The sequence below is a fragment of the Condylura cristata genome, unplaced genomic scaffold, assembly GCF_000260355.1.
Source record: "Condylura cristata isolate star-nosed mole 26May11 unplaced genomic scaffold, ConCri1.0 scaffold00002, whole genome shotgun sequence".
NCBI lineage: Eukaryota > Metazoa > Chordata > Mammalia > Eulipotyphla > Talpidae > Condylura > Condylura cristata.
The window spans coordinates 39,307,562-39,331,885 of NW_004567103.1; the positions used below are offsets into that span (position 1 = coordinate 39,307,562).

Genomic DNA, 24,324 nt, shown 5'->3' on the forward strand with positions numbered 1-24,324 from the left:
TGTGGAAGCGGCTTTAGATTCTCAGTGCTGTGCTTTAACCCGCTGTGCCACCAGGGAGGGCCTAAGAAATACATTTTTAATTAAGGTCAAATACCTCAAATATAAAAAATGAACAGGTAATGCATTTATATATGTGTGTGTGCGTATAAATATATACATAAGTATATATATACTTACATATACTTATATGTATATGTTTATATAGACACACACACACATAAACATACAAATTATCTCAAAAGCATCAACTCAAACGTATTAACTAACTCAATTCTTGAAATTACTTGATGAAGTGAATACTATATTATCATTTAGTTCAGGAAATGGGGTGCAGTGTGATATAACCTGCTGGAGATCAACTTCATGAGTACATTAACAGATTTATAACTTTAGCATGTGTATTCTGGCACCAGCCTTTTTATATATAACCACTATGCTCTTCTGCTACAAGAAAGGGCTGGAAGAAGTTCCCTAAATTGTTAATACAGGAATGCTCCGAAAAGATGGGTCTTATTTATACAGTGGAAGTAGAAAAAGATAGTTCCCAAACAAGAACAAGTAGTTGAACTCATAAACCTTGTTATTTTAAAAAAAGTAAAGCTTATAGGGGGGGAAAAAAAACTGATTACCTCTTATCTCTGTACAGGCTGCTATTTCCAGGTTGGTCAGGAAATTTTAACCTCATGATGTTTTGCCAGCTGGTACCTCAACCTAAAATATATGCATCACCTTCTCTAAAGAGTTGGCGTCTCCTTATTACTTCACTCAGGTTACTGTACAATATTCTTCCATTCTCAGGAGCTTGACCTCTTGAAACTTTTTAAGACAATGGTTAACACTTTTAGTCATATAAATGTTCGTGGTCTAACTACTACAAAAGTGTGAAAGGTGTGTCTGCTTTCTTAATATAGCCAAGAATATTTGACTACTAAGGTCTTTTGTTTTGCCAGCGGCGGAGAAAGAGTAATAAATTTTCCCACTCTTATCAGGCGAGTGAGTTTCTGGTACTTACTTCCGGTCGCTAACCAAGAAGAACTACAATTCCCACAATACTTTGCGATATGCACGCGAAACCAAGAGTTTATGTCATTTCCGCCCTCTCAGCTGGTGGCTTATGGACTTTGTAGTTTGTATCAACTTCACTTTTGTCGCCGTCCTTTGGAAAGAGGAAATGCGTCCGTATAGACTGCTTTGAATTTGATATTACAAAATAGCATTAAAAATAAATTAATAGGGTAGCATATCAAAGCCAATTTAGCATAAAGCTTTTATATATTTCACTGTCCATCTTCCTCCCGCCGGTGCCCGGGAAGGGGAAGTGACGTGCTTCCGGTGTAATGGCGGCGCGGTAGAGCTCCAGGTAATTATTGAACTCCGTAGACTCGCAGCTGGCAGCGAAACAGAGCGGGAAGGGGGCGATTGCCGGACCGGGTGGGAAGTAAAAAGGAATTGAGAATGGATGCGGACTAGTAGTTGTGCCCGTGGGCGGGGTTAGGGTGCGCTTTCCTCCCCGACGATGAGCCGTCCAGCTAGGCTGGAACGTGAGACCTGACAGGCCTAAGAGCCAGAGCTAGTGTTGAAGGGTCGCTGGTGAATCTCACGCTTTAGCTGTCGGACGTACCTGCCTAATGAGGTTTCTGGAGCTGTCTTCCCGTGTTGCCTTTGTTGCTGGAATCTAGAACCAGTGCTGTTCCTCTCCTTTCTCGTGCGGCTTGTTTCCCACACAGATTCTTTGGGTTTCTCGAGGTCTCTTTCAAGTGCCGGGGTCCCAGGCAGCGGGGGTGAAATTAATAAACTCTAGTTAATTTTAAAATAGTTCAGATTTCACTGTTATGCCCTGATTCGGCGTAATACTACTGTGACTGGTTTTAAATTTTCGATAGACGTTTCCTTTTAATTTCTTTGTCTCCTAAATACAGATAATTATAGCATATTCTTCCTCGTTGTATGTTTTTCCTTTAGGATCTTTTACCCTTTGTAACTTCAGCTACCTCCAGTAAGGTCATAACTCCTAAATTTAGGTCTCCAGTCTCATTAGATCAGTCTCTTGGAGTAAGTTACCCAACTCCTGAAAAATGTGGAAAATACGTGATACCACTTACCTCAGTGGTGTTTTTGAGGTTAAGAAGAATAATGCATTTAAGTATTGTATTTTTCCTCTTAGAGTATGAGAAGTTCATGAATTCACTCTGCCTCACTTCTCACTTCATAATCTTTTTTCCCTAAAGATTGATCCTTTACTTAATTTTGCTTGCCACTTCCATGGATACTTTCCCACTTCATGGCAAGCCCCGAGACTAATGCCATGGCCCAATTCTTAGAATATGTATGAATTAACAAAATTGGTATCCTCGTGAAACTTGTTAGCAGTATAATTACTGGACTTTATCCCAAGCCTGTTGAGACCACCTATCCACCCACCTCCAATCTTTTTTCCCCCAAACCAACAAATGATTCTTATTTATGTTGGTTTGTGAGTGAGTGCTCTAGCTCATGTTCAAGGGTTGTAGTACATCGCTCATCCCCACCGGCACTCCTACAATCAGGTTTGCTGCCTTCATTGGTAGTATTTGATTCATGGTCAGCCATTATTTCCAGATTAATATGCTGCCACCACTTTCGATAGTTTATTTAGCTCCATTCACCTCTCGAAGTTTGATATTTCTAGACTGCTTACTTGTCTTTCTTAAATGGTTTTTCTGTCTTCTGAATTATTAGAAGTTAACTCTCCTTTCTGAAGATTGTACATTGTGAAGTGATCTATTCTACCTGCGATCACCTAGCTCTACACAGTGATAACAATGTTTTTAATGCCTGTGCCTCAGTATTTTGTTTATTGCCCATTGTATTTAGATTGAATTTTGTATCACCTGATTTATCCCTAACGTGATGTAAGTCATACTGACTTACAGCTAGTTTTACAATACACACAAGGCATTTTAGCTGATCCCGTTGATGACTTTGAAGGCTCCCCAGTTAGATTTCTCTGTTCTAAGACTTCTAGCATGGGAAGCTGATGTAACAAAAAGGCTCTTGGGATATTAGTTTCAGCAGGCTTCTAGATTTACTAAACCTGTGGCATAAATACATAAATCTCATGATGTATATTTTCCAAGTGAACACTGGAAGAGACATTTCACTATCAAAATTATTATAACAGGACAGGAAGAAATGGATTAAAGTAAGTTTTGCAATATATAGCCAAGCCAATAATTCTTTTCCAATTAACAGCTACCAAGAGATAGTATGGGTTGCCTTCGCCTGGAGACATAAGAACTCCTGCAATTTTAGAACAGGTTTTATATATATGATTAACTGGAGACTAATATTTAACCTCTTTGAGCCTAACCTGTAAGTGACTCAGGTTAGTCAGAGTTCAGTACTTTCATCTGAAAATTTATTCTAAGTTTTTCCTTGAATTTGTTTGTCAGAATAGCTTTATACTAAAACTGATAACAGGAGCTTCTATAGTGAAATACAGTGCTCTGTGTCTAGCGGCTACTTCATAAAATTCTTTTAAAGCCAGTAGCTCTGATTTTCTTGAAAGCGATGTGATCCATGATAACTCTAACTAATCAGAAATACTTTCAAAGCTGTACTGTGAGAGTTGGTGGATATACCCAATCCATATGTTTTATTAGGGAAGTTGAACAGATTTTTGGAGCAGGGAAACAGTGGTATACTCATATTTATTAAACTTGTTCATGTAAGTTGAAGCAACAGCAACTTCAGGTCAGATTTCATTTTGCTATGCTTACTAAAAAATGATATTTTTCTCAGTAGAAAAGTTTATTCAAACTGCCCTCCATATTAAATTAACATTGGGTGAAGACAGATAGAGGGTGGCTCCTGATGATGCTGTCTTATACAATTGATGACTGACAACTTTGTGGCTACTACAAGAGGGTTGATAGAATAAGGCTGCTCTGATATTCCTTGGTAAGGAAATCATCAAAATATCATTTTAAGGAGCTATATGAACGAAGAAATAGGAGTAAGCATCTACAGTACACCCATACCCTTTTAAATTTAAGAATTGGGGCCCTCCCTGGTGGCATAATGGGTTAAAGCACAACACTATGAAGCTACCACAGCCACTCAGCAAGAGTTCAACCCCCAGCCAGTGAGGTGACCCACATGGTGCAGCAGATGTCTCCTGTCTCCCGCTGCTCCCCTCAGCAGTGTATTCCACTTGTTCTGCCTGTTCTGCTCCCCGCTCTATCTCTGGTGAATCCTCTCATTGGCCCTGCACTTTAGGCCTGTAGCCCAGTTCTATATGCATGCATAAATAAATATTAAATTAAAATAAAATAAATTTAATTTTAAGAATTGGAATCTATTTAGTGCACATACTGTACTGGGTTCTGGAGTTATTTGTATCTATAGGTGAATGTGTGTATCTATATGTATACACACACATATACGTATGTGTATATATATAAAAAAAAAGAGTGACCGAGAATTTGAAAGATTCCGTCTTAAAACAGTCATTTATGCATTAGCTTCACAAATGTCATTCCATCTCATCCTTCTCACTTGACCTAATGTAGGTACTCTCTCCTACTCAACTTAAATTCTTCCAAATTATTTTTTATATCTGAATCTTTACACATACTGATCCTATTGCCTGAATGACCTTTTCTCTTTTGCCCAGATAATGACCCTTTTCAACCCTTTCCTACATCATTGTCAAGATTCATCTTTAAGACTGTTTCTTTATGTATGTATGTTACTTGCACTTCCTCTTTTCCTCTATTATTGTGTTGTATGTCGTTATATCATGTAGGCTTTTACTTTCATCTCTCAGACCTCAGTGCTTTATGTGCAACTTAAAATATCTATCACCCCGCTATACACAGACACTACCTTTAATGCTGTGCCCCTACTTTGTACCAGATTATAGGGGATATAGAAGTAAAAGAATATGAGAGTACATTGCTGTTTCTAACCTTAGCCTTATTATACTTCTTCATTTTCTCTGTCAGTACTCTTCAACCATTTTTTTATATAACAATTTACTTTTACATCATTTTGTACATTTTTTTTTCCATCTCAATTGTAATCCCCGTGGGTTTCCCATCACCATGTCACCCGTGTGCCATCACCATAATCCTGTGCACTTCCCTCCCCACTTCCCCGTTTTTGATCACATTCCCCACTCCACCCCCACAAAATATCTCTGATATATGGTTGTTCATTATTTTTGTTATTTTCTCGCCTGCTCCTTTATACTCCTGCTATGAGTGAAACCATCCGATATTTTTTTCTCTTTCTGGCTTATCTCACTAAGCATTATCTTTTCCAGTTTCATCCAAGTTACTGCAAAAGACATGTGTTTCTCTTTTTTGGTTGCTGAGTAATATTCCATTGTATATATGTATCACATCTTTTTTATCCAGTCATCTACTTTTGGGCATTTGGGCTGCTTCCATGTTTTTCCAATTGTAAATAAAGCAGCAATAAACATGGTGGTACAGGTATCTTTTTCAATCAGTGTTTTTGTGTCTTTTGGGTAGATACCCAGGAGTAGGATTGCTGGATCGTAGGAAAGCTCGTTTAGCAGTTTGAGGAACTTCCAAGCAGTTTTCCATAGTGGTTGTACTAGTTTGCATTCCCACCAGCAGTGCAGGAGAGTTCCTTTTTCTCCACATCCTCGCCAACATTTGTTGTTGCTAGTTGTTTGAAGATGTGCCATTCTCACTGGGGTGAGGTGGTGTCTCATTGTGGTTTTAATTTGCATCTCCCTTATTACGAGTGATGTTGAACATTTTTTCATATGCCTGTTGGCCATCTGCATTTCCTCTTTGGAGAAGTGTCTTTTTAGCTCTTCTGCCCATTTTTGATGAGGTTGTTTATTTTTGTTAAGTTTCGTCAGTTCTCCGTATATTTTTGTGATCAGTCCTTTATCACTACTTTTGTGTGAGAAAATGTTTTCCCAATTAGTGAGCGGTCTGTTTTTTGTAATGTCTCTTTTGCTGTACAGAAGCTCTTTAACTTGATGTAGTCCCATCTATTTATCCTTGCCTTCACTGTTGTGGCATTGGGTGCCCTGTCTTTAAAGATGTCACTGAAGTGTATGTCATGTAGTGTTTGACCCATCTTTGCTTCCAGGTATTTTATGGTTTCCGTTGAACCACTTTTTAATATAATTATAAATTATGACTCCAGCTTCACTTTTTTAAGTTGCCCTCCTGTGTGTCCTGTAAAAATAATTTCGACTTTTACAGATGAACAAAGGAGATTCTACTGCACAAATAAAAATTTTAACACAAAATGAAGAATATACTCAGTGAGTGATTAGAAACATTACAGCTGTTTCTTTACCAGAAAGGCAGTATTAAGTATAGCTATAAGGGTTGTGATGAAGCTTTGAGGTGTAGGTTTGGTATTTAGATTTTGCTTATTCATTATGAAAATGGGCATAAATTTGACATAATCGTTACACCAGGAAGACCCACAATGATAATATTTATTTAGTGAATGAGATTCTGAGCTGTGAACCAAGGGATACTTGAAAACTCAGGCTAGTGGAGATGGATGTAGGACAATGTAAAATAAGTGATTGTAAATTTAAGTGGTTGAAGGTGTGATAGCAGCACATACCCCCCCTAAGATTTGTTTTTATTCAGTAAATAGAGCAAGTATGCTATCAACTTTTCTATTAAAGAACAGTAAATGAAGACAGATTGTTGATACAATAGGCAGAAACAAAATTTCCTTTTTAAAATTTTTAAAATAGATTTGGAAAACAATATATTTGAATTTGTTAGTGGAATGTGCTTTTAATTTGAAGGCCTGAGTTTCTCTGTGTGCAGCTTTAAGATTTTTAAAGGATTAGTTTGCCTTTGGAACACCGTAGAACCTGTCAGTGACATGCATATGTAATTTGTTCTAATTTTTAAAGCCATTAGGAAAAGTTCTCATAGCCTAGAGATAACACTTTTTAAGAAATGTTAGGGAGGTCAAAATGAAAATAAGATGATCTCATTATGGGATCTTCTTATAGGATACTTTCCCCAACCTCCTGTGTACAATGGTGGATACCACTGGGGAAAATGGGTAGATATGATTTGATTTCCTCTTAACTGAGAAGATGGAGTCAATAGGATTTGGTCACTGGGTGGGACTGGGAAAAGGACATTGCCTCCTGGCCAGCTTTATCAACAATATGAGAACGACTGGTTTGAATTGGAGAAAGAATGAGTTCCAACTGGAGTTTCCTGGCATAGAAGTCTTTTGGAACATCAAATGGTGATCTCCGTTCTGCAGTTGGAAATGAGGATTTGGAACTCTGTAGAGAGAATTGGACTAGAGTAAAAGTCATTCTCATATATGTTAGTTGAAGGTATGGGGATGGAGTTGGTCTTCCAGAGAGAAATGGAGGAAGAAAAGACAAGTACTGTTCATTCCATCATTTAGCAAATAAAATATTGAGGACCTTCTGTATTGGGAATACAGTCATGAACAATTAGGCAAAAAATCGACAAACAACCTGATTGTTTGATACAATAGGCAGAAACAAAATTTCCTTTTTAAAATTTTTAAAATAGATTTGGAAAACAATATACAATTCTGTATCATGAGAACATCTTTTCAAAGTTTGTTTGAGGTGACCACTAGGGAGTCAGCAGGAGTGACAACAGAAAAATAATTGACTCCTCAAACATCAGGGTATTGTGATTATATGAGGTATGAGAGGAAAATAAGTGGGCGCAGAATGTGAAGGAAGTTGTGGGCTTTGCGTTTTCAAGTCCAAGGTGGTTCTAGGCAGTGTGAGTCAGGTGCTTGGCCCTCTACCAGGAATGTTTCCTCCAGCCTGTCATCAGGCTACCATCAACATGTTTGTTTTGATGTTACTTTTAACCTCAAAGGTGTGGAAGAGCTGTGGAGTGGAGGTTACTGAAGGACTAGGAAGAAACATTGTGGGCTTGGAAAGAACAAGGGTCTATTACACTGGAAAGGGAGTATGTTTTTGCTGGCAAGACTAGTTCAGACGTGTACAAACAAGGGGGGTGAAAAAGTACTGAGGTGGGGACTGTGGGATATATAAGGAGGGAATCAGAACAAAGGGGCTTCTTTTGGCCTGGGAATCATGTGTGCGTGTGTGTGTGTGTGTGGTTCTGCAGCTCAAGACTGCGTTGCGAAGAGGAACACAGAATTTTTGTTAGAAGCATAACACTGTTTTCCAGTTTTCAGGGAATGCAGTTGGAGAGAAATGCATTAGTTGCTAGAGATTAAGTGTAAAAATTGGGTAGGGGGTAGAGAGAACGAAGAGGGGCTAGAGTCCTGATTTTTAGTGTAGGGGAGTTTTTGCTATAAACTGGATGGGATCTGATTACAAAACTTTATGATAGTAAATGTTAGAAGAGTGGACAGAGAAATGAGAAAGGAGTAACCCAGATGAGCGGAGTATCCTTTGCAGTCATGAATTGAGAACTTTAAGAAGGGAGACTAGCAGTACCAAATTTTAGAGCAGTGTTAAAGAAGGAAGTGGTCCCTGCATTTAACATTGAGCTCATGTAATTATTATGTACTTGATAAGTACTGGGGAATAGTGAGGGTGGGGAAGAGAGATTAATAGGAGTTTAGGAATTGGAGGCATGATGTGTAGACACATCTTCCAACAAAGTCTTGACTGTAGGGAAAGTGAAACTGAAGTGGGGTCAGGATAATAGAATTTGACAGTGAATGGAATACTTCAGAAATGAATCACTAAAGTTCAATATGCAAAATTTTTCTTTAAAACCAATATAATTGGGTACAGAAGACCTCTCCTGTCACAGCCGCTGCTCCCCTCAGCAGTGTGTTTCAGGAAATCTGCCTGTTTTGCTCCCTCTATCTCTGATGAATCTTCTCACCCACCTCCGGCCCCACACCTCTGGCTGTACCCCAGTTCTTGGATGCGTAAATAAAATAAATCTTAAAAAAACAAAAACAACATGATTAGAAGTAAGTACTGTAAATCAAGAAGTAGCTGATAGAAATTTTAAAGCAAAATCAACAAATGCCTGTTCTCATAGAACCTGCATTATAGTGAATAGGAGTTAATGATTAAGGATCTTCCAACAAAATAGTAAAAAAAAATTTAAGTAGCATATTTAACTCATGATGCTCTTTAATTTCTTTGGTTGCTTAAATAAATACTGATTTCATGATGTGGGAAATGAATGGGGGAAAATACCTTCTGATATCTTATAGTTTGCAATTTATTTTTGAAGATTTATTTATTTATACATACAGAACTGGGGTACAGGCCAGAGGTGCTGGTGAGAGGATTCACCAGAGACAGAGTGGGGAGCAGAACAGGCAGATCAGTGAAGTACACTGCTGAGAGGAGAAGCAGGTGGGTTAGGAGAGGTCTGCTGTGCCATGTAGATCACTTCTGGGGCCTGGGATCAAACTCATGCTAGAGTGGCTTTAGCTTCTTAGTGCTGTGCTTTAACCCATTTCGCCATCAAGGAGGGCCCATAGTTAGTAATTTTTAATATGCATATTAGCATCTCTGAACTTTTTAAATAAGATCTTTTAAATTGTCTTATTTTTTCATCTGAGTCTCTCTGTCTTAAGGTGTCCCCAAATGGGTGTTCTCTCCCCTACAGAGAGTCAAATGACAGTGAGAAACCTTTACATTGTGTTTATTCCTTAGCATTTATAAAACTCAAGCAATATCTGGATACTACCTGCACAACTTCTAGCTCTATACTCAGACATAGTTATCTTTAGTCATTTAGATAATTGTGAACCCTGAGCACACGTGGTGTACATCTTGGATGCAAACATCAGGACGTACAGGTCTACAATTCTTTGTTGGTATTTATTAGAGCCAGAACAGTTTTGACATTAAGAATTTTTCAGATTTTGAGAAGAAATATACATTTATTAAGTAATCCCCTTTCAGGACCCAGGGTAACATCTTTTTATTATACATAGTCTTTCTGCATTGTTTTGAATGAACAATCATATTGTCAGTTTGATGCATACCCAGTTTTACTGTCAAATGAGCTTACTACAAGTTTAAGAAAATCTTTGTATTTTTGGATTTCAGAATTGGAGATAAGGGGTTATTACCTTGTACCTTGTAACTTTTCAAAGAGGAGTAGGAGTATATTGTCTCTTATTTTCTTGAAATTGTGAACTTAATGCTGGAATCAAGTTACAACATTTTTTGTGTGTGGCATATTATGAGGCAAATTTTTCACTAATACGTACATATTAAAATGGCAAAACATTAGTAAGAAAGTCATTTCTTAAAGGGATTTTCTTCTGTGCTATCTTGTCATTAATACTTACCAATATGGCCAGTCTTTCTGTCCTATCTGTTCCATGGAAAGGAACATCACTAGAAGAGTCTGGTCTCGGATCCTGTCTTGGATTTTCGTGGGGATACCATCACTCTCTGAATCCAGTTTTTCGTTTAAAATGCATTTGAACTAGTTGTTTGCAATTTTGTTTAATGTTACCATTTATTCCATTTGGCTACTAAGATTTTTAATTCTTAAATTTGGAGTTTGCCAGTCTGCTGTTCCTATGTAGAATACAAAAGAACATACTTAAGGGAATCCTTATAATTGACTCCCTTTTAACAATTTATTGTGTATGTTCAGAGTTCCCCTGATGTCAGTTGAGGATACGAGTGGGACCGTAGTAAAAATGTTCTACTATAATCTTTCAAGCATTAGTTGGATATTTTCTCATTTTCTTAACTTCTGAGATAATTGCAGAATTTACTTTTCATAATTTTAAGTTTAGAGTCAAACACTTTCTACACATGTTATATACATTTTGCTTTCTGATGCTTGCTGAAAGTAATAGAAAATCTTCATAATTTTTAATTACATATCCTTGTTGTAAAATATTCTTTACCCAAGAGAATAGATACAGTTTTGCTGAGTTGCTTACTTCTGACAAGGAGAAAGAAGTTTAATAATTTATCATAAAATCCACATGGTGATGCTAAGGAGAGCTGGGAGAGCAATAAACTCTAGATAAATTGCTCTCATAGCAGGAATTTCCAATTAGTCTCAGTATCAAACGTGTGCATGTTGAACTTAGAATTTCCCTATGGGCATATTCTGTATAAATCTGGATAATGATAGTTCTTTATGCATTTTTCTGTTGTTGGAACTGCATTAGCATTCTACTTTACACTATTGTCAATTTTACACTTAACATTTGGGACGTAGAAAAGTTACAGATTGTACTCAATTATCAGAAAATTATTTGGTGATTATGGTTAAAAGGTACAGAGTAGAAAAATGACACTAGTCAGAAGGAATACTCGCTAAATAAATAGGTAACTTGAAAAAAAAATTTTTTTTTTTTAAATCTTAGAAGATTGAGAAGAGAAACCTAGGACGGATAGCAAGAGAGGATACTAAGCCTTGTCAAATGATTTGTTAATACTATACCTGGACAAAGAATTCCAGGTATGCTAACTAAATGATGAAATTCCTAAAGTAGTTATTATTCATGTTTAAAAATGAGTAGTACTCATATTAATATCAAAACCTTTGCTATGTAGAATTTTGGAAGAATGGATCAACTTAAGATATGAACATTTTTGAATTGTAGAGGCTACCTGTTTACATTTTGTAATTTGTCATTTTATTAACTTCTAAAACAGGAAATAGTTAATTAATATCTGAATATCTCAGGAATTCATGGCTATGTGCTATGAATTTGTGAAGACTTAATAACTAAGTTGCAGAAAAACAGTATAGTTATATTACAATCCTCCTTTTGACTGGTTTTAAATGTGATGTGTAGCCTACCTTCACCATTGGTCATCAGTAACTTTTTAGACACTCACCATATTTATTAATGACTTTTATTTTAATGAAATATACCTTTTATGTTGAGGATATTTCCTTAAAATGTTGGTATGTTATTGATGTTAGTATATAGAATATTTTGATTATTATCAACTTAGCCACTATTTAGGTGACAGGCTATTTTTAAATGAGTATTATTTTAAGCTCATACTAAGATTGTTTCACTAGCTAGAAAACTTGTATCTGCAAAGATTTAAGGGTCCACATCCTACTCTGTTGTAATTTTCCTATCCAGAAAACCTTGATGTGAATATGATAATTGCCAGCAAGTTAACAATCTTACTGGATTTTTATTTTGTCCTCGTTCAGCAGTAAAGCACTCAACCCACCTCTGTTTAAAAGAAAGACTGGGTAGAGGATATTAATCAACTGAGTTAGTGCTGAATTCGTGCTTTGTGGGTTTTGCTTATAAAAACACATTGTGTTTTAAAAAAGGGCAAATTGTTCGACACCAGGTCTAAACAGAGTCCCCACATTATGTTTGTTAAGCCTTAATTCTCCTTTATCCTATAGCAATTGTCTTTGCTTTCTTTTCTTTAATTCTTCCTGCTCTTGAATTGTTGAGAAGTCATTTGTCTTTTATGTTAAAGCCCACCAACAATAAAACACCAATGATTTTCTCAAAAGTCATAGCTATGTTTATTAATTTGCATTAGTAAGGTACTATAGAGAGTCATGGTATTTTAAAAAAGCAGGTTGATAGTTCTTATGCGTTTGTGAGGCTAGAGATGGCCTTGGTAGGATTTGTGGCACATTGCTGGAAGAGAAAATGGTCATATCTTTAGAACACACAAGTCCACATGGATAATGAATCCTTAATTTGGAATAAATGTGTCAGAATTTGGAAAAATGTGTCAAAATTAACCAGAAATAAGAACTTGTGCTAACTAGTACCTGATGTACATCATGATTTGAATCACCATCATTTTTCTGTTTTGAAAGAGGAATGTATTTTACACATCTGTTTAATTCTTCCTTTATTGCTATGATGAAGGCATTCATTTAATTCATAGCCATTCTGGCCACTCAGCCCAAGGGGAAGGAAAGACCATTATCTTCTGGAGATGTGATTAATCCATATCTACACTGTTGTTCAGTGGGTCATGATCATGTGTCAAGTTTATAATAGTAATAGTATCTCTACTTCCAGGTTTTCCTGTTTGTTTTAAGTTACTTTTTGGTATTACAGCAGCGCCACAGCACCATTTAAGACTGGGAGATCACACATTGGTAATTATAGCATAGAAAAACTCTAGGATGAGAATTATTATCTCTTACTTCCCATAGTCTTCGTTTTCCTTGGAAAAATAACCAAGAAAAAAGGCTGGCAAGATGTGGGGGAAAAAGGAACTCTCTTACACTGCTAGAAAGGAAAACTGGTCCAGCCACTATGGAAGGTTGTGTGGAGGTTCCTCAAAACGCTAAAAATGGATCTACCATACGATCCTGTGATTCCACTCCTAGAAACCTACCCAAAGGACACAAAACCACTAATCTGAAAGGAAACCTGCACCCCTGTGTTTACTCCAGCACTATTTAAAATAGTCAAAATATGGAAACATCTCATTTAGGTGTTTCCTAATGTATGATGAATAAGTAGATGACTGGATCAAAAAGATGTGGCATACACGTGTGGAATATTACTCAGCAGTCAAAAAGATAAACTCATGAAATTTATAGCATCATGGATGGAGCTGGAAGGGATTCTAAGAGAAGTGAATCAGGAAGGCCTATACAGCAGGAGAAGGAGAGGAGTCAAAACAGGGGAGGGAAGAACAGAAGGGACTGGAGGGGTGGAGCATGGGTGCTATGATGGTGAGAGAACCATAGGAACTGTACTTGAGGAAATCAACTACTATCCCAAAATAAACAGATTTGAAAAAGTAAAGAAAAAAATAAGAAAATTAAAAAAAAAAAACCAAGAAATTTTTCCCAAAAATGTGGCTATGAATTATTTTACTTTGCTAGTATCTAAAGAATTATTTAATACCATTTATAAAGATTCTTAAGAGCACCAAGAATCTTAAGAGCATCATGAATCTTAAGACCACCATGACTAAAAGTCCAAATGTCTGTATATAATCATTTAGAATTTGTGTTGTCCAGTATAACCAGTCCAATATAATTCACTGGGTATCCTTAGGCTTTGTTTCTAATTTTAAGTCTACTGATGACTGATACTATTTCTTAAGGTGTTGAAATAAATTATCCGATCTCCAGGGTTTTTATCAAAAAGAAGTTAATGGCTCTGATAACCTGAAACATCCTTTCTCACAAATTAAAAAAAAATAATTCTAGTTATATTCAGTTATTTTGATTTTTCCCTATGTTCTCTGCCTCTTTTAATATTTTATTCCATTTCACTTTATGTAATTTTGTTGCTACACACCATATTATAAGCCATGTATGTAACTTCAATATACTATAAACTGTTTAGATAGGTAATTTGCATGAACCATAAGTCTTTTAGATGTTTAGATTCAGTAAAATACTTGAATGACAGTTCTGTGTGAATATAACTATCAATTACTATCAATTCAGCATTCTCAAACACTTACTAAAATTTACTTAGCAGATGGATATTGAAAGACATTTTAGCATTCATTGTTGATGGCTAGGTTTATTCTGAGCCAAATACTTGGTTCTCATATGTGCACCTATCTGAAGTGTTGTGCTTTTGCTAGATTGCGGTAAGACTTAATTGTTTTAGTTCTTACTTTATAGTTCCATGTGGAGTATATTTATTCTGAGTGATCATTATTACAAGAACATTGGATAAATCATTCTTAGCTTATATAGAAACATTGTATATTTTACATTCAGTTTATATAGTTTGTCATACTTAATGTTCCTGTGATTATTTGTTTTTCATAATTGCACAATGCTATTTTATGAATAAAGTTGTCTGATAACAGTTTTAAATTTCACTGTCAAACTTTAGAACAAAATATCTAGTGTATAGCTCTTGAACTGTTTTCTTGTTCAAGTCTTTTCTACTGTAGTGTTTGTGCTCTGTTGTGTAGAACTATTTAAAGAATTTTTTTTTTAATTTTAAGGCCTATTGATTAAGAAAAATAAGGTGATCGCATGTCCATTGTGCAGAAATAAGATGTTATTTCACACATTTTTTACCATCGTTAGTAAAACTTTCTTTGGTGTATTTTATAGGTGACATTTACAGACAGAACAAGTAAATTGTCAAGGAATTCATACCATTTAGTACTTGTTATTTGGAACCAATTAAAAGTCTTTGATTTCTCAGATCATCTGGCAACAAAATGAAGAGTAGTGTGGCACAAATAAAAGTAAGTGTTTGAAACTTATGTTAAAAACATGGTCTTGAGGACCCTCCCAGGTGGGGCAGCTGAATAAAGCACAGCATTGCAAGCTTGCCACAGCTGCCTCAGCTTGATCCCTGGCCCTGGAGGTGACCCCACATGGCACAGCAGACCTCTCCTAACCCACCTGCTTCTCCCTTCAGCAGTGTACTTCGCTGATCTGCCTGTTCTGCTCCTCACTCTGTCTCTGGTGAATCCTCTCACTGCCCCTGCACCTCTGACCTGTACCATATGCATAAATAAATGAATCTTTTTTTAAAAAAATAAATAAATAAAATGATTTTTCACTTAGTGAAATCCTAGGCTTAGTGATTTTTCACTTAGTGATACCTAGGCTTCATGGTATCCCTGGAGCCTAGGTATCTCCCATTTGGTGGCTCTGCCCTCCCGGCCAGATCTTAGATTAATCTACCTCCTTCCATCCTGTTAGCTACAAAATGTGCACTAATGGTTAGACCCATTCTTACCTCGGTGAAATTCAGATTTTCCCTTGATAATCGAGGTCTCATCTGTAAGGAGGCATACATCTGTTCATTAGGCTTCAGATAAGTATCCCTTGTTTTTCCATGAAACCTCAATGTGGCTTTCTTAGCTGGTTGGAAGCTAGCCCCCTGCCTCTTCCAGCCCCCCTTCACCCTTGCTATTGAAGGCTTATTCCAAGACTTAAAGGCTTGGATGCTTCAAACATCTGTACTCAGGCTCCCTGCTTCACTCACCTCCTGTACTGATGGTCTCTACACTGTCAGGTACTACAAGTGATTGCATGGTATACTGTATTTGTTTTGCTTAATGAACAGTTTAGGTAATTTTTACTGTATATTCAGCTGTTGCTCTGATTTATAATCTGAAAAGGGAAGTAAGAAATTCAGATTATTATTTGGATCACACCTCAAAATGATTTTTCACTTAGTGAAATCCTGTTTATCTCCCAAAGCCTAATTCAAGTAGACTTTACCTTCTATCATCCCTCAGTATACCATATCACAATGATGATTATTCAGGATGTCCTGTTAGCACTTACTCTGCGTGCCAGTCATTTGTTAACTTGATCATATTTACAAAATCTTGATTCACGACTTCAGTATTTTTGGTTTCTCCCCCTTGTTCACAACAGATGTTGCGGAGATGTGTTAAAAATCATTAGCATGGAATTGAGGCTGTCTCCCTAATGTAATCAAAATAATTACCATGCCTTGTAAAAGAAAAAAGCAGACAGTAGTTTTATTATTCTCTCTCTCTTCCTCCTCTTCATTATTTTTCTCGGAAGCATGTAATCTAATTTATTTCACTATAAATTCTTGGTAACCACCTCTCCTACAAGAGCCTAAATTGCTTGAGGATTTTTCCTTTTTACCCTCCAGTGTGTCTATACAGGAGGGGCTATGTCTTTTAATAATGATGAGCAATTACTATATTTGATGCTGCTGTGAATGACATAACTCTAATGTACCTATCTGCCTTGGGATCTTGAGGTCAGATTTTTTTATTCCTATGTGATGCATATTGAACAATTCTTCATCATTGTGTTACTTAGTGAAATAATGTTTTAAATTATGTTAAAAACCTTAGAAACAGGATTTTTTCATTCGAAATAAACTATGACTACTGTAAATAATTTTAATCACATCTTATTTACCTATGCATTATTTTAGCTAGTGTATACTGTCAAGAAATTTAATAGATGAGACTGCAGTTGTGATATTAGACGCATTAGTTGTAAAATAGGAGGAAGTTGTAAAATCGTAACTAATTAGTTGTAAAATAGGAGGAAGTTAGAGCTTGTTTTTACTTTTATGCAGTATAATTACTTATCTTTAAATTATCTTCTCATTAAGGAGGCAAACATATTAAGTATGCAGAACTGACTGTTCATTATTTGATCTATTTTTCTTAGAGTTCAAGACTTAAGTACGTACAAAAACATTTTTTCCTTTCTTGTACTTAGATTAAGTAAAATATTTTAATTTTTTTTTAAAGATTTATTTATTTGTGCATACAGAACTGGGGTACAGGCCAGAGGTGCAAGGGGCTGGGAAAGGCTTCACCAGAGACATAGTGGGGAGCAGAACAGGCACATAGAAGAAATACACTGCTGAGGGGAGCAGCAGGCGGGTCAGGAGAGGTCTGCCAAGCCATGTGGTCACGTCCCAGGCAGGCGGGAATCGAACTCATGTAGAAGTGGTTTCAGCTTCTTACTGCTGTGTTTTAACCCGCTGCACCACCAGGGAGGGCCAAAATATTTTAATTCTTAAAGAAAAAAATTGTCCATATGAATGTTGACCAGTGGTATAAAATTGTTTTCATTTTATATTTATATATATCAGTTATTTCTTTTTTTAAAGTATTTGGATTTTTGAATTAGCATATGTTCTCAAGCTATTTGTCTCATGTAACCTGTATCTTTTTTTTTCCCAAGTGTTTGCATGGGCATTGTATCTTACCAGTCAGGTTTTCTTAATCCCACCATAGTGCCATGCATATCAGACACTTAAATGTTTGAAAACAGAATGAACTTCATGCATTTATTAGTGTCAGTTTCTTAGAACTATTTCATTCAGATTCAGTAATCTGGACTAAAGTTGTGTTTCTAAGAGCCAAAGGAACTAAAAGTGGTAAGTACAGTTTTAGTGACATCAGAAGTTTGATAATTATATTCCTTTATCTGATTTTAAGGTCATAAGCAATGTGTTGTCCATCGTGAAAATTCTTTTATAGACATTTACCTTGGATATCCTGAAAATTTTGTTTTGTCCTATATATATTTTAGGTAATAAGAGTTAGTCTTACAATTAAAAAAAAAAGGCTTGAAAGACTTTCTAATACACTTCTGGTTTCCAAGATATATATATTTCATTGTGTATTTTTTAACATAATCTGAAATGCCCATTCCACTTCTTTTTTCACTCTGAAAGCATTCTTCTGGTCATGACAGAAGGGAAAACTACAATTCATATCAGAGGACTTCCTCTCCAGAAGACAGGTAAACAATTTTATGTATTCCAGATGCAATTTAGATGTTTTAAAATAAGTTCAATAAATAATTTTGCCCTTTGCTAATTTTAGGTTGAACAACTTCTTTTGAATGATTTATAACTATTATTACTTGAATGATCTTGAGGACTCATGTTCTTTGAATGACTGTTCTAAAAATTCTAAGAAATAACCCTAGATTTTATGTAATTTTTTTATATGAGAAGAAATATTTTTATCTTAAATACTAATTAAGTGAGTGTACATTTATAAAATGGAAAATAAGTTGCAATCATGTTATTTTGAAGTTCTTTTGTTACTACTATTATCTTCATATAGCTTATAGTTTCTAACATATTTTTATATGCAGTATATCTCATCATAATTGTGTTTAAATAAAAATCTAGAAATGTTACCATTGATATTCATTATGCATTCATATTGGGACTTCAGTTATTTCACTTAGTAAACTTTAACATTAAAAAATGAAGGGAAAAGTACCCTTTTAACTTTATTTCAATTGTGTATATCTTTCTTATTCCATATACACTTTGTTGTTTTTACTTTATACCCTCCCCTACTTAATGGACATCCAGTTAATGACTATAGTTTGCAACTACTTACTACCTTTCATCAGTTACTACTCCCTATTTATTAAAAAAAAGTCTCTATATCCACACATAGTTAAATATGTGCGTAAATTAATTGTAGATGTGTATGTAAAATGAAAAATGTGGATTATAGAGCTATATATAATCTGTGTAAATATATTTTGTCTTAAGATTCTCTGATTTTATTGATTTTAAAGACTAAGGAAGATCTTAATCCTATCTGTTCTTATTTGCTGATGATTTCAATCCATTCTCACTGCTATCCAATAATTGAATTTTACAAACAACTGTTGAATATAGTCTTTGAAAGTGGAGTTAAAATAGTCATTGAGGTCAGCCAATGATTTGGGTTTTTTTGTTCAGTGCTTTGATAAAAAGAGTCAACTAAATAAAGGAAGTCATTTGCAGGATAGCTTTTTTTCATGCTAACTGTAATTGATACACACATGTAGTATTTTACTTAAGGATAGTGAATCTTGATAAATAAGTTTAGTTAAGTAAATTCTAGTTGTTTTGTACGAGCACAAAGTTTGTCTGTTTTTTTTTTAATAGTGAATGAATGGCCCTCAACAAAATGAACTATTCTTTCAAAACAGTTTGACAAGACAATGTTCAGTCATACAGTTGCTTTAGTCTTACTACCACATGACTTTCCTAAGAATTTATCGCATAATTATACCTTTGGTTTTCTTATTTTATGCATTAGATATGCAGAACAAGAAAGATCTCCTCGGGATAGAGATTACTTTGATTATAGCAGGTCAGACTATGAACATTCAAGAAGAGGACGTTCTTATGATAACAGCATGGAGTCACGGTTAGTACTGAAATTGTTCATTATAGAAAAATTACATTTGTATCTCTTTGTGCTTTATAGTGAAAAGCAGCTAATATTACATGGATAGTCTTAAATGCTGGGCTTTATTAAAAGGATTTTCTGATATGGACTCAATGAGACTTAACTCCTTATCTCAGTAAATATATAAAGTAGATGCTATGATACCTGTTTTACAGCTGAAAAAACTGAGGCTTAGAGATGTTGAGTCATATATGTTTTAGAAGCCAGTCCATTCTATCTGACTAGAAACAGAATTCTTGATTGTACCATACTACCTGAGGAGTTTGTATATGTGATTTGGCTTATGTGAGTTTTTGAGATCCTATACAGAGTGAAAAAAGTAGTTTATATATGATACAATATATTATTTTTATTTGCATTTTGGGGATTTTGATTACCTATCTTATTAGTAATCCAGTTTTAAAAACTTACTTACCATGCATCATTGTTCACTAAGTTCTATATCCTTCTTTATTTTAAGATTTATTTATTTATGCATATAAGAACTGGGGTACAGGCCAGAGGTGCCATGGTGGTGAGAGTTTTCTCCAGAGACAGTGTGGAGCAGAAATGGCAGATATACTGAAATACACTGCTGAGGGGAGCAGCGAGTGGGTCTGGAGGGGGCTGCCACACCATCTGGGTCACCTCCCTGGCTTGGAATCGAACTCGTGCTGCAGTGACTATGGTAGTTACATAGTACACCACCAGGGAGGGCCCTCTATATCCCTCTTGATGTCTCTCTCATATTATCCATTCCATAACTACCAATACTTACCCACCAAAAGGATTTTGGTCAGATTCCTCTGAGTTTAAAGCTGACATATAGTTTGGTTTCTGCAACCAAAAATGTCCTTCTCATTACTTACTGTCTAATCTACATAAAATTAATCTGAAAACCATACTCATCTGCTCTCACCTTATAAGAACAATTTACTACCACCACAATTGGTAGCTAAGCATTTTGCATACATCCTCTAATACTGTCAGAACTCTTAGAATCTACACACTGTTTTTTACCAGTTTATATATGTGGAAATGAGTTTGACATGATTAAATAATGTAACCTAAGGTTGTCGTTATCTATCTGGTAGATCATGAAGTAAGAATTTGAGCTCAATTTTGAATCCAAAACCCATGTTTTTGTCCATAACCTCTGACTGTTTTACATGAGTTTAACTCTGTGTTTGATTCAGTATAAAGTCCCATTTAATACACTTAATCATACAGTAACATAATAGGCTAACAGTCCCAAAGCATTTGAAGAAAAATGTTCCTATTTATTTCAAAGAAGACTCTATTACTTCTGCAGGCTGCAAGAACAAAAACTACACTTGTAAGGAAGGATTTTATCAGCAAGCTAAATTTCTCTTACTAGGTGTTTCTCAGAAGAATCACAACCAATGTCAATAAATCCTTGCTCTCTTAGAACATAATACTCTTGAGTAGTCAATTCAGTTGCCTAGAATACAGGGTACCTGCTTTTAGTGATTGGCATTTCTGTTTGTAACCACGGTTACCCTCTCTGTTCATTCTGTCTTCTATTCACACTAGCATTCATTTAGGTCTCTTTTCCAAACTACTTCTCCACTGATGTCTGAGTTGTGACTGCTTTTGCCCTCTAGAGTTTGTATAAGTCTGTCTAGTGGTTTCCTGGAAACGCAGTAATCATATGAAACTTATCTTTACTCACTGTAATCATACAACATACGGTTGCACCAAACATGAGCAGATGATCTGAGTTTTCCAAAGCAGTATTTAGAGGAATAAACTCCTTTCTTGCAAAAGACAGCAAAAAGTAAGGTTTCCCTATTTGCTATTAGTTGTTAATAGGTTCAGAGAGCAATACCCTGGTTGTTTAAAAATAATCACGTAAGGCCCTCCCTGGTAGCGCAGTGGGTTAAAGCATAGCACTAAGAAGCTAAAGCCACTTCTGCAAGAGTTCGATCCCCGCCCGCCAAAGCCACTTCTGCAAGAATTCGATCCCCGCCCGCCCGTGAGGTGATCCACATGGCGTGGCAGACCTCTCCTGACCCACACGCTGCTCCCCTCAACAGTATACTTCGTTGATCTTCCTGTTCTGCTCCCCACTCTGTCTCTTGTGAATCCTTTCACCGCCCCTTCACCTCTGGCCCAGTTCTGTATGTATGTATGTATGTATGTATGTATAAATAAATAAATAAATAAATAAATAAATCTTAAAAAATAAAAGAAGTATTCACTTAAGAAAGGATGTACCTGTGTTACTAAGGAAGTGATATGTTATGACTAGAAAATGCTTGATTTTTTTTTTGTTTAACGTTATCTTAGCTAGAAATATGCTATTCTGAGGTTTCTAATAAAAATACACATTTTATCAGGAAACAACTTACAGTATTATATTTTTAGTAACAGTCTTATTTCTAAACTGTCATTATTAGAAATAAACTCCAGTTTTTTCTTTTGTACAATTTAGCATATATTTCACAGGCCATTTTATCTTCTAACACTTTTCATGTACTGTTTCACTCAAAAATTATAATGACTCTCCATTTAATAGTCTGACCTAACATCTCTCCAACTATTGTTTTGTGTGAATCAGGAAATTTCCTGTCTGTTTTTCTGGTCCGAACATGCCTTGGTTTTTCATTATCTTATGCGAGTGCAGAATACCCCCTTCCTCCTTTGAGTCTCTCTTCCCACTTTGATCCAGAATAAGCCCTGTCCACCCTTGAAGGCCTAGTTTGAGTTCCTCACCACTCCCAAACACTTTTCCTAATCTGAATTTGTAAGACCCACTTATGTTCTCACTCATGCAGTACGCAGTTCATTTAAAATTGTATCTTTTCTCCATTAAAAAAAAAAATACTATAGAAGTAGAGATCGAGAAAAACGCAGAGAGAGAGATGTGGATCGGAAGAGGTCCCGTAGAACTCCATCTCCTAGGAGAAGAAGTCCAGAATCATCAGTAACCTGGAGTTCCTCTGCTCAGGATGAACCTACTACAAAAAAGAAGAAAGATGAGCTGGATCCTCTCCTTACTCGCACTGGAGGAGCATATATTCCTCCTGCAAAGCTCAGGATGATGCAAGAACAGATTACAGATAAAAACAGGTATGTCAGTTTTACTAAGTATATATTGTAGTATCCTCAGGAAAAAAAATATACAATCACCTGTGGTCTAACTAAATTTGGCTCTCAAGAAATTATATTATTCCGCCAAGATAAGGCTAGTTACCACTTCAGAACACAGACTCTTCACTTACAGATTTTCAAGAGGTCATTAATGGATAGAATTCAGGCAATCCATTATATCTTGACTTTACTCAACTCTAACTAAAATTTATCATTTTTTTTCTTTTGGGAATATAGGCAGCAGACCACATACTAACAGACTATTTGTTGCAAATATAATGTTTGTATATATGCCTGTAAATAAAAATTATTTTGACCACTTGTTATTTAATGTGTTAGAGCACATAGGAAGCTATATCAAACTTTCATTCTTTCCATATTTTGATGTAACTGTTATCCTCCATAATCCTCTGTATTTGTGTTTAGATTCCAAGAATTCCTTTAGTTTCACCAGATTTCCAGAGCAGTGTTGGAAAGGACTGAGGGACTATTACTACTTAAATATAACATTGTTTGTTAAAATACTTGGAATGAACTTTCTGCCCCCATAATGGCATATTACTTTACCTTTTCCTATATTGCCATTTTTATAGTTTAAAACATTTAATTTTTATATGTTATGCTTATATAAGGAAGATATATTTCTTTTTATGTTTGTGATTGGGTATTTTATATTATAAATAAAAATTTGCTATACATTAAATGTTTCTTTAAAGACAGGTTTAAGTAAATGAAGTATTGTAAGATAAAATAAGCAGGTATTGACAGATCAAGCATTGTAAATTGCAGTACAGAGGGATATAACTACATATAATGTATTAGGATGGAGCAGTCTGTACCTAAGCATCATGTGTACAATAAATAAATATTTTAAACTTATGTTTAAATTTTTTGAATATCATTTGTATATTCAGATAGTCGTGTTTTATTGCACTTTGTGTCATTTTGTAAAAATTTAAAAAATAAAGGACCATGGTATTTTTCTTGTAATTCTGTTTTTCTCTTGTAATTGTTAAGTTTTTCTTTACTAAATTACTTTTTTTTTCAGCTTAGCATACCAGAGAATGAGCTGGGAGGCCCTCAAGAAGTCAATCAATGGTCTTATCAATAAGGTCAACATTTCTAATATAGGTATTATTATTCAAGAACTACTTCAAGAAAATATAGTTAGAGGAAGGTAAGCATCAGTTATTTGTAGTATTTCTTATCAATTTTTCAAAGGAACACAGTATAAACATGAACATTATCATTGCTTTATTATGCTATTTATTTTAAAGGTAGTTGAGAATATTTAATTAAAATGAAATCTTTATAAAAATATAAGTCACTAACATAACTTGTTAGGAGTTGTATGGGGTTTTATGCTTTGAAGAAGCTTTTCTGTCATTTAGTGACTTGCAGGCATTTGTTAATTGAATTGTTTCAGTATTTAAACACATATTTAAATTAAGTTTAAAGTTAAATGAATATATACATATGTTACCTGAAATCAGTTTAATATCTAATTAAAAAAAGTGAGAAAGATAATAAATTTTAGAAAAGTAGAAGAGAGATATAGCATTTTCTGTGTATTTTTAAGTTGGTGATATTTATTTAAAAGGAACAGGAAAAATATATATCAT

General features: G+C 35.2%; 1 protein-coding gene across 1 annotated transcript in view; it reads left to right on the forward strand.

Annotated features, from left to right (window-relative positions):
• The first annotated feature begins 1,341 nt into the window (after window positions 1-1,341).
• The window catches only part of CWC22 (CWC22 spliceosome-associated protein), a 47,640-nt gene continuing 24,657 nt past the window's right edge, over window positions 1,342-24,324 (forward strand). The window contains exons 1-6 of the mRNA XM_012725413.1: window positions 1,342-1,360; window positions 15,000-15,136; window positions 18,082-18,149; window positions 19,457-19,567; window positions 22,442-22,681; window positions 23,751-23,879. Of these exons, the coding sequence (XP_012580867.1) occupies window positions 15,110-15,136; window positions 18,082-18,149; window positions 19,457-19,567; window positions 22,442-22,681; window positions 23,751-23,879 (575 nt within the window). The 5' untranslated portion in view covers window positions 1,342-1,360; window positions 15,000-15,109. The remainder of the gene's footprint in view (window positions 1,361-14,999; window positions 15,137-18,081; window positions 18,150-19,456; window positions 19,568-22,441; window positions 22,682-23,750; window positions 23,880-24,324) is intronic.